The following is a 16,771-nucleotide window of genomic DNA, read 5'->3' as shown; positions in this document are numbered from 1 at the left end:
TATTGTTGGGGTTCTATGCCTGCACTATTTTCACCATTCCTGGCAGGTTTATTTTACTTTATTTTTATATTTTTGATAGAAGGTGTGAAACAGAGAGAGAAAAAAAGAGAGAGAGGAGAAATACCACAGCACTGTTCCCCTGATTATGACATTTCTTCTGTGGATTTCAAGTGGTGGCCGAGAGCTTGAATCGCTCTGTGTGCTCTACCAGGTGACCATTTCCTGGCTCCATTTTGCTTGTTCTTGGTGACCATTGCTACTTCGTCCACTACCAGATCATTCAGCCATTATTAGTGACCATTATTCTCATGAGATTGAGAGAATTTGCTTCTATGAAAGTCTGGCATAGAACAATTAAATGAAATTATTTCACTTTCCAAGTAATTCTTCTTTGCAGTTTTGGGAATGAACCCAGGGCCTCACACATGTATAATCCTGCTGAGCTGAGGAGAGGAGAGAAGAGGAGAGGAGAGGAGAGGAGAGGAGAGGAGAGGAGAGGAGAGGAGAGGAGAGGAGAGGAGAAGGGAGGGGAAGGGAGGGGAGGGGAGGGGAGGGGAGGGGAGGGGAGGGGAGGGGAGGGGAGGGGAGGGGAGAGGAGAAGGGAGGGGAAGGGAGGGGAGGGGAGGGGAGGGGAGGGGAGGGGAGAGGAGAGGAGAGGAGAGGAGAGGTGAGAAAGGAAAATGAGGGATGTATTGTCTAAGAGGCAATTTAGTAAGTACCACCTTACCATTCATGGAGTTGCCTTGGTGCTCCCATCTGGTACCAGGAGTCACATGAAAGGCCTTACACATGGTAACCTGTGCCCTCTAGCTGTTGAGACATCTCCCTGATCTTCCTACCACTGTTATAATTCTGATAGTGCTGATAAAATTTACTCTGACTAAAAAAAAAAAATACTCTTACTTTGGATTATGTTTTAAGACTGTCTTCTTATCAAGTCCCTGTAGCTCTGTGACCACAGACAAATTTAGATAGATTCTGACCCAATCTGCCCCAGCGTTCTATTGTGGTTGGGTCAAAAAATGAACGGGTCCTGAATCCTTACCCATCTTTCTGAGAGCCAGAGCTGCTTGAAGCATAGGATAATTAACCTTTCTTGCTGAAATCAACTTGCCAAAGATCTGACTGACAGAAAAGGTCTCAGGGAGGTTGATTCCCAAGTCCCGGGAGCATTTCCTACAGTTTTCTTCCATCAACGGCAGCCACTGAAAAACAGAAGTGACAGGGATTGTCAATTGGTGCAACCAAAAGTTTCAGCAGTATTTGTTAAATCCCGTGACCCTGCAATTCTAGTCCTGATGTGAATTCAATGGAAACGTCTACCTAGGTTTCATTCACCAAAGACATGAATAAAAGTATCCAGAGTAGCATTATTCCTAAGAACCCCAAATTCAAAGTCCTCTGTTTTATTTTAGGGTGAATTGTGTTTTCTTCAAATTCATATGTTGAAGTCCTAAACTCTAAGACCTTAGGACATGGGTATATTTGGAGGTAAGGTCTTTTAAAAAAAAAATTTTTTTTAACATTTTATTTATTTAGAATAGAGACAGAAATTGAGAGGGGAGGGGCAGGAGGGAGGAGGAAAGGAGGGAGGAGGGAGGGAGAGAGAAAGAGAGAGATCTGTAGTACTGCTTCACAGCTCATGAAGCTTCCTCCCTGCAGGTGGGGGCTGGGTCCTTGTGCACTATAATGTGTGTACTCTACAGGATGTTCCATCACCTGGTCCCAGAGATAGGACCTTTAAAGAGGTCGCCAAGGATGGTCCGGGTGGCACCACAATGACTTGAGTGCTTAAGCTTTAAGCATTAAGTTCCAAGTTCAATCTCTAGCATCTCATTTGCCAGAATAATGGTAAGTCTCTCTCTCTCTCTCTTCCTCTCTTTCTCTCCCCCCCCCCCCACTTATTTTTGCCTAAAAATGTATCACTGGGGCTTGATGCCGGCACTGTGAATCCACTGCTCCTGGTAGCCACTTTTTCTTTTCTTTTCTTTTCTTTTCTTTTCTTTTCTTTTCTTTTTATTTGATAGGACAGAGAGAAATTGAGAGAGGAGGGGAGATATGGAGGGAGAAAGAAAAAGAGACACCTGCAGATTTTGCTTTGTGGCTCAAGAAGCATCCCCCTCCACCTCCCTGCAGAGGGGGAGCAGGGGCTCAAACCCGGGCCTTTGCATGAGTTCTTGCACTTCATACTATATGCGCTTAACCGGGTGCACCACTGCCTGTCCTCCCCATCTCTCTCTCTATCTCTCCTCTCTTTCTATCATAAATAAATAAATCTTTCACAAAATTTACAACTGCACACCATAACACTGTGTTCCTACCAGTAGAATAAAATGTCAGATGCCCAAGAGTTCATTTGTATGATTCCATTTACAAAACTATGAAACAAGCACAGATGATCTTTAAAGTAAGAAGTCAGAATGGCCCTTTTGGAATCCCCTAGAAGGGAAAGAATGGGGGTGCAGTGCTGAGAGACAGGCAGACTGAGAGAGAGAAAAAAAACATTTCAAAATGATAATTTACTATACTCTCCAAACTAAGGCTATACTGGGCTTTACAGGAAGGGGGGGCTAGCTCTCTATTATAATGAACTTCAAGTTCTTTGACAGATTTATAGGTAGCTGTAAATCATAAAATTACTTAAAATATAGACTATAACACTGTGTGCTTATAGATTGCTAGTAGGCTTCCTTTTCAAAGAGGCACTAATTGAGATCTGACATGGTCTTAAATCTTGATTAGTTTCTTAAAAAAATAATCATGATTCCCATACACTGTTGGTGGAAATGTAAATTGGTGTATGTAGTCACAATGCAAATGGCACGAAATTTCCTCAAGGAAAAAAAAAAAAAGGAAAATAGAATTGCCATATGATCTAACAAGTCTGCTTTTGGCTACATACTGCCCTAAAATTGGAAGAATGGTCTCAGACTGATATTCTTTCCTTCTTTCTTTCTTTCTTTCTTTCTTTCTTTCTTTCTTTCTTTCTTTCTTTCTTTCTTTCTTTCTTTCTTTCTTCCTTTCTCTCTCTCTTACTTTTGCCAGAGCTCTGCTCAGCTATGGCTTATGGTAGTACTGGAGACTGAACCTCAGACCTCATAGTCTCAGGCATGAAAGTATGTTGCACAAACTACTCTGCTAACTCCCTGATCTGGAACAGATGTTTTCAGACCAATGTTTGTATTCTCAGTTACCAAGTGGAGCATTATTCTCAGTTACCAAAAGCTGAAAGCCATACAAATCTCTATTGAGAAAGCAATGGGTAAACCAAATGTGTTTCAACCATAAAATAAGATATTATCTTGGACTTCAGATATCCTGTCACTTGTTGCAACCTTGAGCCATTATACCATATGAAAAAGGCAGTTACGGGGGGTCAGGCAGTAGAGCAGCAGGTTGAGCACACGTGGCGCAAAGTGCAAGGACCAGTGTAAGGATCCCGGTTTGAGCCCCCGGCTCCCCACCTGCAGAGGAGTTGCTTCACAAGTGGTGAAGCAGGTTGGCAGGAGTCTATCTTCTCTCCCCCTCTCTGTCTTCCCCTCCTCTCTCCATTTCTCTCTGTCCTATCCAACAACAGTGACATCAACAACAATAATAATAACCACAAAAAATGATAAAACAGCAAGGGCAACAAAAGGGAAAAAAAAATAGCCTCCAGGAGCAGTGGATTCATGGTGCTGGCACCGAGCCTCAGCAATAACCCTGGAGGCAAAAAAAAAAAGGCAGTTATAAAAAGACAAATACTGCATGATTCTATTTACTTTAATTTCTACTCTGTGTGCTTAACCTGATGTACCACTATCCAGTCCTTATACTTTAAGTTCTAATAGTAACCAAATTCATATATATGGATGAAAAGTTTCACAGTGGCTGCCAGGGCGATTATCAAAAGTAGACAATTCCAGTCTGGCAAGATGAGTAGAATTCTGGAGACAGTGTTGATGGTTGCATAATGTGTAATATCCTGAACACCAGTCAAGTGTACACTTGAAAGTGGTCTAGATTTTTTTCCTTTCTCCCTTTCTCTCTCTCTCTCTCTCTCTCTCTCTCTCTCTCTCTCTCTGTCTCTCTCCCTTTCTTTCTTTCTTTCTTTCTTTCTTTCTTTCTTTCTTTCTTTCTTTCTTTCTTTCTTTCGCTACTAGGTTTATAGGTGGGGCTCAGTGCCTGTACTATGAATCCATTGCTCCAGGCAGGACAATTCCTCCTACTCCCATTTTTTCAGAAGGGACGGGGAGATAGAGAGGGAAAGAGACAGAGAGACACCTGCAGACCTGCTGCACCACTCATTAAGTGTTCGCCTTGTAGGTGGGGAACAGATGCTCAAACCCAGGTCATTGTACATGGTAGTATGTACACTTAACCAGGTGTACCACTGCCTGCCCCCTTCCTTCCTTCCTTCCTTCCTTCCTTCCTTCCTTCCTCCCTTCCTTCCTTCCTTCCTCCTTTCTCTCTTTCTTTCTCTCTCTTACTTTCATTTTTTTTGAGAATGTAAGAGAGAATGAAGGAGAGACAGAGAGAAAAAAACTGCAGCAGTACTCCATTAGTTGTGAAGCTTCCCCGCCCCTGGAATGTTGGGACCAGAGACTTGAACCCACAGTCTTAAACCCAACCCAGGTCCTCATGCATAGCAACATGTGTGCTTTACTGAATGTACCACTGTCAGGCCCCCAAATGAAAATCTATGTTACATTTACTTTTATCAAATTTAAGAAAAAATAGTGGACTGACAGACAGCTCACCTGATAAAGAATGCACATTATCATGCTCAAGCCCAAGTACCACATGATAGTGCCATGGACAGTACAGGGCAGGGGTGGAGAGGTGTAAATTCTGGAGTGATGCTGTGGCATCTCTCCTCTCTTTAAATTAAAAAAAAAAAAAATTGAACCCAGGGGCTGCTCAGTGATAGCATGCATGCACAAAGTGAAGCAGACACATTCTTGTCCTCAGAGAGGTTTCAGTCAGTACAGAGATGGGAAACACTGGCTCAACATCTGTTCCAGGGTGTATTTGCAAGGTTATGTCACCTGGGAAAATGTGATCTCTCCCCTCATAAGGCGGTCACTGGAACCAGTCAGGCCTCCTCTCATGAAAGCATCACCCAGAAAGCCTCTAGAAGACACAAAGACATGACATCAGTATGTGCATCCTAGTGATTTCATCAGTGGCACTCACACTTATCTTTTCCTTTCTTTTTATTTGTTAGGACAGAGAGAAATTGAGAGGGAAAGGGAAGATAAAGAGGTAGAGAGAAAGAGACACACCTGCAGCTCTGCTTCACTGTGAAGAGTCCCTCGGGCAGGTGGGGAACTAGGTCTTGAACCTAGGTATTTGCACATGGTAATGTGTATACTCTATTGGGTATGCCAGTGCTCAACCCCTGGCACTGATAGTATTTATAGTCAAGGACAGAGTGCACTTAGAATGGCCTTCTAGGGCTGGGGAGACAGCATAATAGTTATGCAGAAAGACTTTCATGCGTGAGGCTCTAAGGTCCCAGACTCAATCCCTAAGGCAGAGTTGAGCAGTACTCTGGTTTTCCCTCTGTGTCTTTCTCACTATATCTCCCTCTCCAAAGAAAGAAAGAAAAAAGGAAGGAAGGAAGGAAGGAAGGAAGGAAAGAAGGAAAAGAAAATATATGATGGCCTTCTGGCATGGACAAGGAAATAAAAAGTTCAAGTTAGAGGGGCCAGGTTGTGGCATACATATCACAATGTGCAAGGACGCAGGTTCAAGCCCCTTGTCCCCACCTACAGGGAGAAAACTTCACAAGTGGTAAATTAGTGCTGGAGGTGTCTTTCTTCCTCTCTGTCTTCCCCTTCCTCTCAATTTCTGGCCATCTCTATCCAATAATAAATAAAGATAATAAGAATTAAAAAAGAATAAAATAAACCATAAAAAAAGTTCAAGTTGGGATCTTTGCCCACAAGGAGCAATCCAGATGGGATTAGACCATAAACTAGACCATAAACTAGATGATAAACAGGCCTATGGGAAATGGTTAATGAGAAGCCACTTCATGGGCAGAAATTGCAACTAGAGGTCTTCCCAGCTCTGCTGTTTAAGGGACGGAAAATTATCAAAGAAACCAGCCTAAAGACACCACCTTTCTTGTGTACATTTATAAATCAGAAGTCTGGTTGGTCCAAGAGCACCCAAGAGTAGGATTGCACCAATTACAGAATGACAGGCTTTCTGCCCATTAGAATGTTCCTACTCATGAACAAAGAATGTGAGCTCAGACCTACAAGGATGCAGAGATTACATAGGCTCCTAAACTGAATATGGGCCCCAGATCAAATCGATGGGGTCTACAGTCGGCAATATTTATACACCTTTCCCATATTTGGGAGCTACTCTCTTCCCTGATCCAGCTTTCTGGTCCTTTATGCAGCCATGACATCATTTCTCCAGACAATAACTTGGATTCACCTGCATTTCAGATTTCAGGCTCAGGGGGGAAAAAAAAACTAGTATAGCCATAGGCCCTTTGGAATATAACTAAAATAGGCCTATTAACTATCTTCAAAATGGAGACCCCCAAATCTTAATCTGCAATATTCCAGCCTTTAGGTTCATGATTAGTCAACAATTTGTCTGGCTTTATATGTTAACTCTCTTTTTAGCCACCTGGTTCCAGATGCTACCATGATGCCAACTGGACCTCCCTGGGCAGATGACCCGACCAGTATGTCCTGGAGGCCCGCTTCCTCAGAGCTCTGACCCACTATGGAAAGAGAGGCTGGGAGTATGGATCGACCTGCCAATGCTCATGTTCAGTGGGGAAGCAATTACAGAAGCTAGACCTTCAACCTTCTGCACCCCATAATGACCCTGGGTCCATCCTCCCAGAGGGATAAAGAATAGGAAAGCTATCAGGGGAGGGGATGGGATACAGAGTTCTGGTGGTGGTGGAGTTATACCCCTCTTATCCTAGGGTTTTTGTCAGTGTTTCCTTTTTATAAATATTTTTTTATTTCCAATGAAAATTTAATATCTAAGTTGGGAAACATATAATATAGAATACATATAATAATTTGAATGATTTTGGAATTAAAAAAGCAAAATACAGTATTAAGAATTTTTGTATAGATTACATGTATAAATTTTTTTTTAATTGCTATAACTTAGCCAGACTCTGGTTTCTAGGTCAACAGATTTATAGTTCTAATTAAGCCTCTTGTTTACCTGGTAGGAGTATAACCAGATACTACCACTTTAGAAAATGACAGTCCAAACTAAGTTATTTTATATTGACAAGGGGCACAATCACAATAAAACTATGCACAAATCTTTATGTACCACTCAATGGCTTCAAAATACACCAAACTAAAGGGTGAGGAGAGTAAATCAAGACAGTACACTGAATAACCCTTTGAGGTTATTCAAAAGAGATCTTTAAAATGTTTTTTAATAAGACTTCAATAATAGGGGCCAGACAGTAATGCACACAAGGACCTGAGTTCAAGCCCCCACTCCCAACTGCAGGGGGGAAGCTTCATGAGTGAAGTAGGTCTGTAGGTGTCACTCTTTCTCTCTCCCTTCCTATCTTCCTCCTCTTAATTTCTCTCTGTCCTATCTAATAAAAAATAAACTAAAAAAAAATGGCCACTGGATGTGGTGGGTTAATAATATACAGGCACTGGGCCCCGGGAATAACCCCGGTGGCAAAAAAAGGGAAATAAATTTCAAAAACAATTTCTGTAATTCAGAAAAAAAGAAAAACTAGGAAAATCTTGGGGACCAGATAGTGGTGCACCTGGTTGAGCACACATTACAAAGCACAGGGACCCAGGTTCAAGTCCCTAGACCCCATCTGCAGGGTGAAAGACTTCACAAGTGTGAAACAGTGCAGGTCTCTCTCTCTCTCCCTCTATTTCTCCCTCCCTTTTCAATTTCTATGTCTCTATCTAATAAATAAATAATATTTTTTAAAAGGAAGTCTTGGAAGATAGAAGATAGGTGGGAATATACTGACTTTTTTTCTTAAAGAAGAAAACTAGAGCCCAAACATGTAATAAAGTTCACTGCTATTCCCCCACAAACCACCCCAGAATGTTCAAAGTCACTGCAAATAAATGACCTAAGTAGAAGTTAAACTTGTAGACTTTTGGATGAAGAAATAAGGAACTCTGTTTGGAAAAGTGGTGCTGATTTCCCTTCTTTCTATATGTTCATTCAACAAATATTTATTGAATACTATTTGTATGCCAGACACTGCGATAAGCAATCTGGGAAAGGAAGTGAATGAAACACAGAAAAATCTGCTTCATGGGGGCCGGATGGTGGGGCACCTGGTTGAACACACATGTTACAATGCACAAGGACCCGGATTCAAAACCCCAGTCCTCACCCACAGGGGGAAAACTTCAGGAGTGGTAAAGCAGAGCTGCAGGTCTCTCTCTCTCTCTCTCTCTCTCTCTCTTCTTCCCTCCCTCCCTCTCTCTTCCTCCCTCCCTCTCTATCTCCCCTTTCCCTTTCCATTTCTGACTGTCTTTATCCAATAAATAAAGATAATTAAAAAATTTAAAAAAAAAAGAAAATCTGTCTTCAGGAGCTTATAATCTACTATGAAGGAATAAAAGCAAACTAGTGACAGGAAAAAAAAAAAAACCCTCAGGCTAGGTGGTGGTGTATCTGGTTGAGTATATTATATGTTACCATGTGTAAGGACCCAGGTCAAAATCCCCAGTGCTCATCTGCAGGGAGGAAGCCTCACAAACAGTGGAGCAGAGCTATAGGTGTCTTTCTTTCTCTCTCCCTCTCTATCTCCTCTTTCCCTCTCAATTTCTTGTTGTTCTATGAAATTAAATAAATAAATTGAAAAAAAATTAAAAAGAGATAAACTTGAAATAGGAAAGATAGCATTTCAATAATTATTTTTACACAAATCATGATCCACAAATCTAGTGACTTCAATCAGTCATACTCCTTTAGTGATACCCCAAAATTTCTCTAGTTAGGATTAGAGCAGGTATTTTATTTACTTATTTATTTTTTAAATTTTATTTATTTCCCTTTTTGTTGCCCTTGTTGTCTTATTGTTGTTGTAGTTATTATTGTTGTTATTGATGTCGTCGTTGTTAGATAGGACAGAGAGAAATGGAGAGAGGAGGGGAAGACAGAGGGGGAGAGAAAGATAGACACCTTCAGACCTGCTTCACCGCCTATGGAGCAACTCCCTTGCAGGTGGGGAGCCAGGGGCTCAAACTGGGATCCTTACTCTGGTCCTTGCACTTTGCGCCACATGCGCTTAACCCGCTGCGCTACCGCCCGACTCCCTTATTTATTTTTATTATTTATTTTTTTATTCCCTTTTGTTGCCCTTGTTGTTTTATTGTAGTTATTATTGTTGTTGTTATTGATGTTGTCATTGTTGAATAGGACAGAGAGAAATGGAGAGAGGAGGGAAGACAGAGAAAAAGAGAGAAAGATAGACACCTGCAGTCCTGCTTCATCGATTGTGAAGTGACGCCCCTGCAGGTGGGGAGCTGGGGGCTCAAACCAGGATCCTTATGCCGGTCCTTGTGCTTTGCGCTACCTGTGCTTAACCGGCTACACTACCATCCAACTCACTATTTTATTTATTTTTATACCTGCAACTCTGACAGGTTTTTTTTTTTTAATATTTTTTAATTTATTATTAAATAGAGGCAGCAAGAAATTGAGAAGGGAGGGAGAGATAGAAAGGGAAAGAAACCAAGAGACAGCTGCAGCCCCAGCTCAAAGCCAGTGGAAGTCTTTTATTTTTTAACTATTATACCATATCTGTGACCTTGGGAGAACTACTGTAGTTTCCAATGGAGGGAATGGGGACACAACTCTGGTGGTAGGAATTATACCCGTTATTTTGTAATTTTGAAATTCAATATTAAATTCACTAATAATAATAATGAAAAAAAAAAGCCATATCACTCTGATATATGCAATACCAGGGACTTGAACTTAACTTACGCTTTATCTACTGCACCATCTCCTTGGTCAAAAAAGTGTCAATTCAAAGGGCCCAGTTGAATGCATAAGAGCATCAATTCTTCCACTCCCTCTCCACCCCATCTTAAAACCAGAGTCAAAACTCTGAGTCACTGGAGGGTCATCAAGATACACTCAACTTGACATTCCTATCCCTCTGCAATGCAGGCCCCACTTCTCTCTCATACTCCTATCCTATTTAGTTAGGCTAGGATAATAAGTGTTCTCCTTTTGGCTAATTTCATGCATTTCACCTCTCAGCCTTTGTACATGCTATTCCCCTCACATGGAAAGTTCTTTCTGTATGTCAGTCATTTACCAACACTTCCAGAATCTCCTCCATTAAGACTTTCTTGATTCTTCCTAACAAACTTTCTTTATCTTTCCTACTGAAGCACCTAAGACCTTCGTATCTGCCGTGGCACTGCTTTCATCTTGATTCTTGGTTTCCTGTAGAAATCTGATCTTTTTTAACCAGATGCCAGCATGTTGAGAATGCCCATTGCAAGATCACTTTTCAGGTGCACCTTCTCAGTTAAGACCTGAATCGATGGACCCCAGACTTGAGAGGCTAATAAGGTCAATGTCATAAACTGTCACTTCCAGGAGTCAGTTAGCTTTGCTTGTTAGTTAGCTTTTGTGTTACCTGTCTTATGGCTAAGCCTGGTCACAGAGTGTGCCAAGTCATTGCAACATCAGATAAACAGACCGTACCAATACATACGTTGCATACAAATTCTCCTACAAACAAAAGTAGCTGTCCATCTATCTGGCATGTTGTCTGACTGACTGGAATATTACTTACTATTAAAGATGCTGAACTCATTTCCTTCACCTTATCTTGGGTAGAGACTGAAGGAATCATGTTAAGCAAGATAAACCAAAATGAGAAAGATAATTACCATATGATCTTCATGACTGCTTATGCTGTGTGATCTGGAACAAGTTAAATCTCTTGCTAAGTTAAGCTTACCTAAGTGAGTGTTGCTCTAAATTTTGAGCATTGCTGTGTTTTATAAAATATCTACATTTTAAGAGGTTGAAAAGACCTGTTGATCTTTGGCATGCTAAGGATTGTAGAATGGCTTGCTGTGTCCCATGGAACTCTTAAGCATATACCCTGCTCCTTATTCCTGCCAGTAATTAGAACTGACTCTTCCTGAGGAGTTAAAATGGTCCTTTTCCTTCTTTCTTTCTCTCTTCCCTTCCTTCCTCTTTTCTTTCTTTCTTTCTTTCTTTCTTTCTTTCTTTCTTTCTCTCTCTCTCTCTCTCTCTCTCTCTCTCTCTCTCTCTCTTTCTTTCTTTCTTGACAGAGAGGGAGAGAGAAAGACAGACACCGTCAGACCTGCTTCACCGCTTCTGAAGCGACCCTCCCCCCCCCCCCCCCCCCCCCGCAGATGGGGAGCCAGGGGCTCGAACCAGGATTCCTAAGCTGGTCCTGTGCTTCATGCCACGTGTGCTTAAACCGCTGCTTTACTGCCCGACCCCCAGTGCTTTTCCTTTTCAAACTTAAAGAAAAAATAAATGTTCTGGGAGTCGGGCGGTAGCGCAGCCAGTTAAGCGCACGTGGCTCAAAGCGCAAAGACTAGCATAAGGATCCCCGTTCGATCCCCCGGCTCCCCACCTGCAGGGGCGTCACTTCACAAGCCGTGAAGCAGGTCTGCAGGTGTCTGTCTTTCTCTCCCCCTCTGTCTTCCCCTCCTCTCTCCATTTCTGTCTGTCCTATCCAACAACAACGACATCAATCATAATACAACAATAAAACAAGGGCAACAAAAGGGAATACATAATAAATATTTAAAAAGAAACAAAAATAAATACTCTTTCTTTCTGAATGACTAAAGGAATTCATGAGCAGAAAAATTGGGATGGGCACATAGTACGAAGTACAAGGACCTGTGCAAGGATCTGGGTTTGAGCCCTGGTGCTCTCCGCCTACAGGGGGTCGCTTCACAAACAGTGAAGCAGGTCTGCAGGTGTCTATCTTTCTCTCTCCTTCTTTATCTCCCCTCCTCTCTCAACTTCTCTCTGTCCTATCCAATAAAATGGGAAAAAATGGCCATCAGGAGCAGTGGGTTCATAGCGCAGGCATTGAGCCCCAGTCATAACCCTGGTGGAAATATATATATATATATATATATATATATATATATATATATATATATATATATATGGAGAGAGAGAGAGAGGAAATTAGAAAAGATAATAGTTCCAGGGAAATTTGGATATACTTCTTCCAGGCAGTTTTCCACATGTTGTGTACAGAAGCCAAGCTGAGTGTAGCTTTACACTTTGGTGGGTGTTTTCTTTTCTTTTAAAAGATTTATTTATGTAATTTTAGAGACAGAGAGGTAGAGAGAGATCACAGCATCTAAGCTTACTTCAGTGCCACAAGGGCCAGACTGGAACCTAGGTTGTACATATGGGATGGGATGTTTTCTTTTTTCCCCACTTATTGTAACAGCAATATTCTGATAATATAAAAATCTTACCCTAAGCATCACCTTTAGTGCTGATGCTGCCTAGTTCCCAATGTCCACTGTTGTTGGTGTTTGGTGTTGTTCCTCTACTGTTGAATCTAATAAATAAAATTGCAACTCACAGAACTTCCTTCTCTTCTAAATCTCAGGGCATGTCTTTTTAACAACACTTTTATAGAATAACGTTAAGTAGGTGGCAGAGAATTAGCTCAGCACACATTTTTCTCTCACTTTTAGGAAAAAAACTTTCAATACAGAGGGTGAATTTGGACTCCTTAGTGGGGTTTAATTACTTCGTATTTATGAAGACAATGAATCCAGTCTCACACACTGGTATTTTGGGACCTGTTAATCTCAACCTTTCTCAAGGCTGTTGCCCTGCAGCAAACTGAAACTAAGGCTGGGAGTGCAAAGGCAACGTCCTGCCCCTTTTGGCGCCAACCCACTGTACTGGCCACTGTGTTGCCTACCTGGGCAGCGCCAGCGTCTCTTCGGTGCGACGAAGAGCGCCGGCGATCGAGGGCAGTGCCAGGACCCCATCCAGGTCGAATATGGCCGCTCGCAGTGCCATGGCGGCGGTGCTTCAGTGACCACCAGGGAAGCAAAACAGATGCAGAGTCTGCATGAGAGAGGGACTGTAGCAGCGCGGTCAGCCCCTATGCTAGCCACGCCCCCGAGCTGTGTTGGTCCCGCCCACTCTCCGCCCTCCACCACGCCCCTTTATAACCACGCCCCTCTCCCAATCTCCTCACAACCCCTCCCCAGCCAATCATTACCAGGTCTTCGCCCCACCCCAAGATTCGCTCCGCCCCTAGCTCTGCCGCCCCCCCGACCTTCCCACCTCCAGCCAATGCCCACCATGATTTCTGTCAGTCCGCACCTCTATCTCTATTTCTGTCTCTCTTAGTATTTTTGAAGTCAGTTTGAGGTGGTGAAGCCCCAGTGAAAACAACAACAACAAAAAGTGAGTGATCTCAAAAGTAAAAACTGAGTAAAAAAAATTTTTTTTAAAAAGCTAATTACAATTTGGCTTATGCAATGTGAGGCCTCCAACATTTAAATCTCCTTTTCAGATTTTCCTTTAGTCCCCAATCTCATACATTTATGTTCTTACATCTCCTGAATGTCTAGCAGGTGTTCTGAACTTGGCAAGACTGAAACAAAACTCTGCATTCCACCTCCTGATTCTGTTTTACTAAATGATATCCCATTCTCTCCATGGCCCAGTTCAAAGAATTTGGAGCTTCTGCCAGATCCCTGAGTCATAGAAAATGTGTGTTCTTGATCTTTGTCCCGGTGGTGACTAGCTGACTGGGACAGAGGTAACAGCTAAAGGCCCAGTCTGGAAGCTTTTCAATTCCTTTTAAAGACATATTAGGCTCCTAATTTCCTACATTAAATCTTTCTCTATAAAGCAACTAGAGGTGTTTCTTTTGACTGACTTGTGCATATTATAACTAACAAAAAAGCAATTTATTGATATGCTTATGGTGACAGATATGTAAACAAATGCAGTAATATTTGATCTAACAATTATTTATTAATAAATATTATTGATATAACTTAAGATGAATAATGTTATATATTACTATTACAATAGTTTAAATAATATAGTTATTATATAAATAGTTCAATAATTTTAATTTATCATTTGATAAATAAAATATATTATTTATTATAATCAATATATAAAAATATACATACATATATAAATAAATAATTTTGTTGGAGAAGCAATTACAGAAGTCATACCTCTACCTTCTATATCCCATAGGGATCTTTGGTCCAAACTTCCAGATGGATAAAAAATAGGGGAACTTCCAATGGAGGAGATGGAATATGGCACTCTGGTGGTGGGACTTGTCCCTCTCTTATCTCACAATCTTGTCAATCATTATTCAATCACTAATAATAATAATAAGAAGAAGTTGAAAAATAAGAAAACACAAGGTAGATCTTGGACTGGGTTTGGTGTACTGCACCAAAGTAAAAGACTCTGAGGTATGAAGAGGAAGGGTTCAGGTCCTGGAACATGATGACAGAGGACCTAGTGGGGGTTGTTTTATTATGTGGAAAACTGAGAAATGTTATGCATGTACAAATTACTGTATTTTACTATTGACTGTAAAACATTAATTCCCCCAATAAAGAAAAAAAACTGGATGGGACCGTCCTTAATATTATATATATTAGTGAAAGATACACCTACAGAATTCAATTTTATAAATCTCTGTTTAGAGTAGGAAAATAAACTTAGAATAAGAGAGTTCACTTGAAAAAAGGAATCATCTTTGTTTTTTTAAAAATTGTCTTTATTTTTGGTTAGAGACAGACAGAAATCAGGAGGTAAGGGGGAGATAGAGAAGGGGAGAGACAGAGAGACACCTCCAGCCCTGTTTCACTACTCGTGAATATTTCCCCCAGCAGGTGGTGACTGGGGACTCGAACCTGGATCCTTTTGCACTGTAATGTGTGCACTCAACCAGGTGTGCCACTACGCAGCCCAGTAAAAGGAATCATCTTTGGTTAAGAAAAAAACAATGAGGCTGGCAAGATAGTTCACTTGGCTTATACACCTGCTTTATCATATACACCACCCAGTTGGGAGCCTATCCCCTCTCACATAGAAGCAGTTTCAGTGTTGCGATGTCTTTTCCTCTCTGTCTCAGTCTCTAAAAATTAAATTAATTAATTAATTAATTAATTAATATCAGTTTAGAGCTGTGAAGTTCTGGTGGGGACAGAAATTAAATAAGAAAAAAACAATGATGCTGTGGAGGTAGATAGCATAATGAATATGTAAAGAGACTCTCATGCCTAAAACTCCAAAGACCCAGCTTCAATCCTCCACACTACCATAAACTGGAAGGAGGGAGGGAGGAAGGGAGAGAAAAAGAGAGAGAGAGAGAGAGAGAGAGAAGAAAAAGAAAGGAAAAGGAAGACACAATGATGGTTTCACATGAGCTTTTGCTTACTCGGGCCATACACTAGAAGAATGACCTGTCTGGATTGGAGAATTTTCTAACACTGTGAGTAGCAGAACTTTCTGATTAGCTTGCTGACTTTCTGATTGACAAGCAATTGTGACTATATTCTTCTGTGTTTTCTGTCACCAGAGGAGCCAAAATAATCAGCTCTCACACAGTTAGAATGTGGAAACGAGATGTGTTTTTGAAATGTAAATCCTAACCCTTGTATCTGCTAATTTTAATACTTATAAAATGTGTTTTTGATGATAGCATGAAATCATAAAAGATCACTAATGTGGTAGTGAAAATTCACAAATTATACCTGGTGTCAATCACTGAATTTATAATGAACTTACAATGAACTCATTAGGTTTTCTTTTGAGTTTCCTGCCACCTATGATCACCCCTTTCTATCCTCCTACTAGACCTTGATTTTCCATTAACACCTCATGGCTGAGTGAGGCATTTGCCTAGTGGCTTTTCCTGTTGTTGAACTGTCACTAGAATTTTCTAAACCCACATTCATTCCACCCAAAGTCTTCTTTTTCCCTTTTCTTTCCTTCTTTCTTTCTTCTTCAATTTTTTAAATTTTGCTGAAGAGAAAGAGAAATTCAGAGGGAAGGGAAAATAGGGAGAGAGAAGGATACCTGCAGCACTGCTTCACTACTCATGAAGCTTTCCTCTTGCAGGTAGGGACTGAGGGCTTGAACCCAGGTCCTTGCACACTGATATGTGTGCTCTACCACATGTATCACCACTTGGTCCCCAAATTTTTGCTTTTCTCTAGTTCAGCAAACTTGGTTTTTTAAAATTATCTTTGTATATTGGATAGAGAAAGCCAGAAATCTAGAGATATAGAGAGACACCTGCAATGCTGCTTTGCCACTAGCAAAGCTTTCCCCCTGCAGGTGGAGTCCAGAACCTGAGTCCTTGTGCATTGTAGCATGTGCACTCAACTCGGTTCACCACCACCAGGTGTCCAGCTACGATGCCTGAGGAGAGAGAGAGAGGAGATCCTGAGCAGAGAGGGAACACAATTCTTTATTCCTGCGGGCACCTCATAGTTGGGTGGAGAGAGTAGTTAGGGCCACGTGGAACTAGCAAAAATGCTAGTTGCGCAGCAACCCTCCTCCGCATCCCCAGGTGAAGGGGCTAAGAGAGCAGGGGCAGAAGAAGAAGGGCTTTTATGGGAAAAAGTTCGGAGGTGATTGGCTAGAAAACAAGGCACACTCCTTTGCCCTTTCTGCCTCCTGGTGGCTCTGCTGCTTCCCCAGGTAGCTCCCCTGTGGATTCCAGAACTCCTGTTTCCAGGGATCTTTGAGTATAAGCTTCTTTCTTGGTAACAATCAT

At 41.5% G+C, this 16,771-nt stretch overlaps 1 protein-coding gene across 4 annotated transcripts in view; it reads right to left on the bottom strand.

Moving 5' to 3' along the window:
• EPHX2 (epoxide hydrolase 2) overlaps positions 1-13,124 on the bottom strand; it is a 71,920-nt gene extending 58,796 nt beyond the window's left edge. For 3 of the 4 annotated variants that reach the window (XR_009548210.1, XR_009548211.1, XM_007517256.3), the window contains exons 1-3: positions 12,923-13,124; positions 5,028-5,112; positions 1,046-1,205 (exon numbers count right to left, since the gene is read on the bottom strand). Coding sequence is in view for 2 of the 4 variants with exons in the window: in XM_007517256.3 (XP_007517318.1) it covers positions 1,046-1,205; positions 5,028-5,112; positions 12,923-13,023 (346 nt within the window). In the remaining 2 variants the exon portion in view is untranslated. The remainder of the gene's footprint in view (positions 1-1,045; positions 1,206-5,027; positions 5,113-12,922) is intronic. The other variant, XM_016185634.2, reaches the window with a different exon arrangement.
• Between the last annotated feature and the right edge of the window lie 3,647 nt (positions 13,125-16,771).

This window comes from Erinaceus europaeus, chromosome 2 (genome assembly GCF_950295315.1).
Source record: "Erinaceus europaeus chromosome 2, mEriEur2.1, whole genome shotgun sequence".
Classification (NCBI taxonomy): domain Eukaryota; kingdom Metazoa; phylum Chordata; class Mammalia; order Eulipotyphla; family Erinaceidae; genus Erinaceus; species Erinaceus europaeus.
Note: the sequence above shows the minus strand (reverse complement) of the source record. Positions and strands in the feature narration are given on the sequence as shown.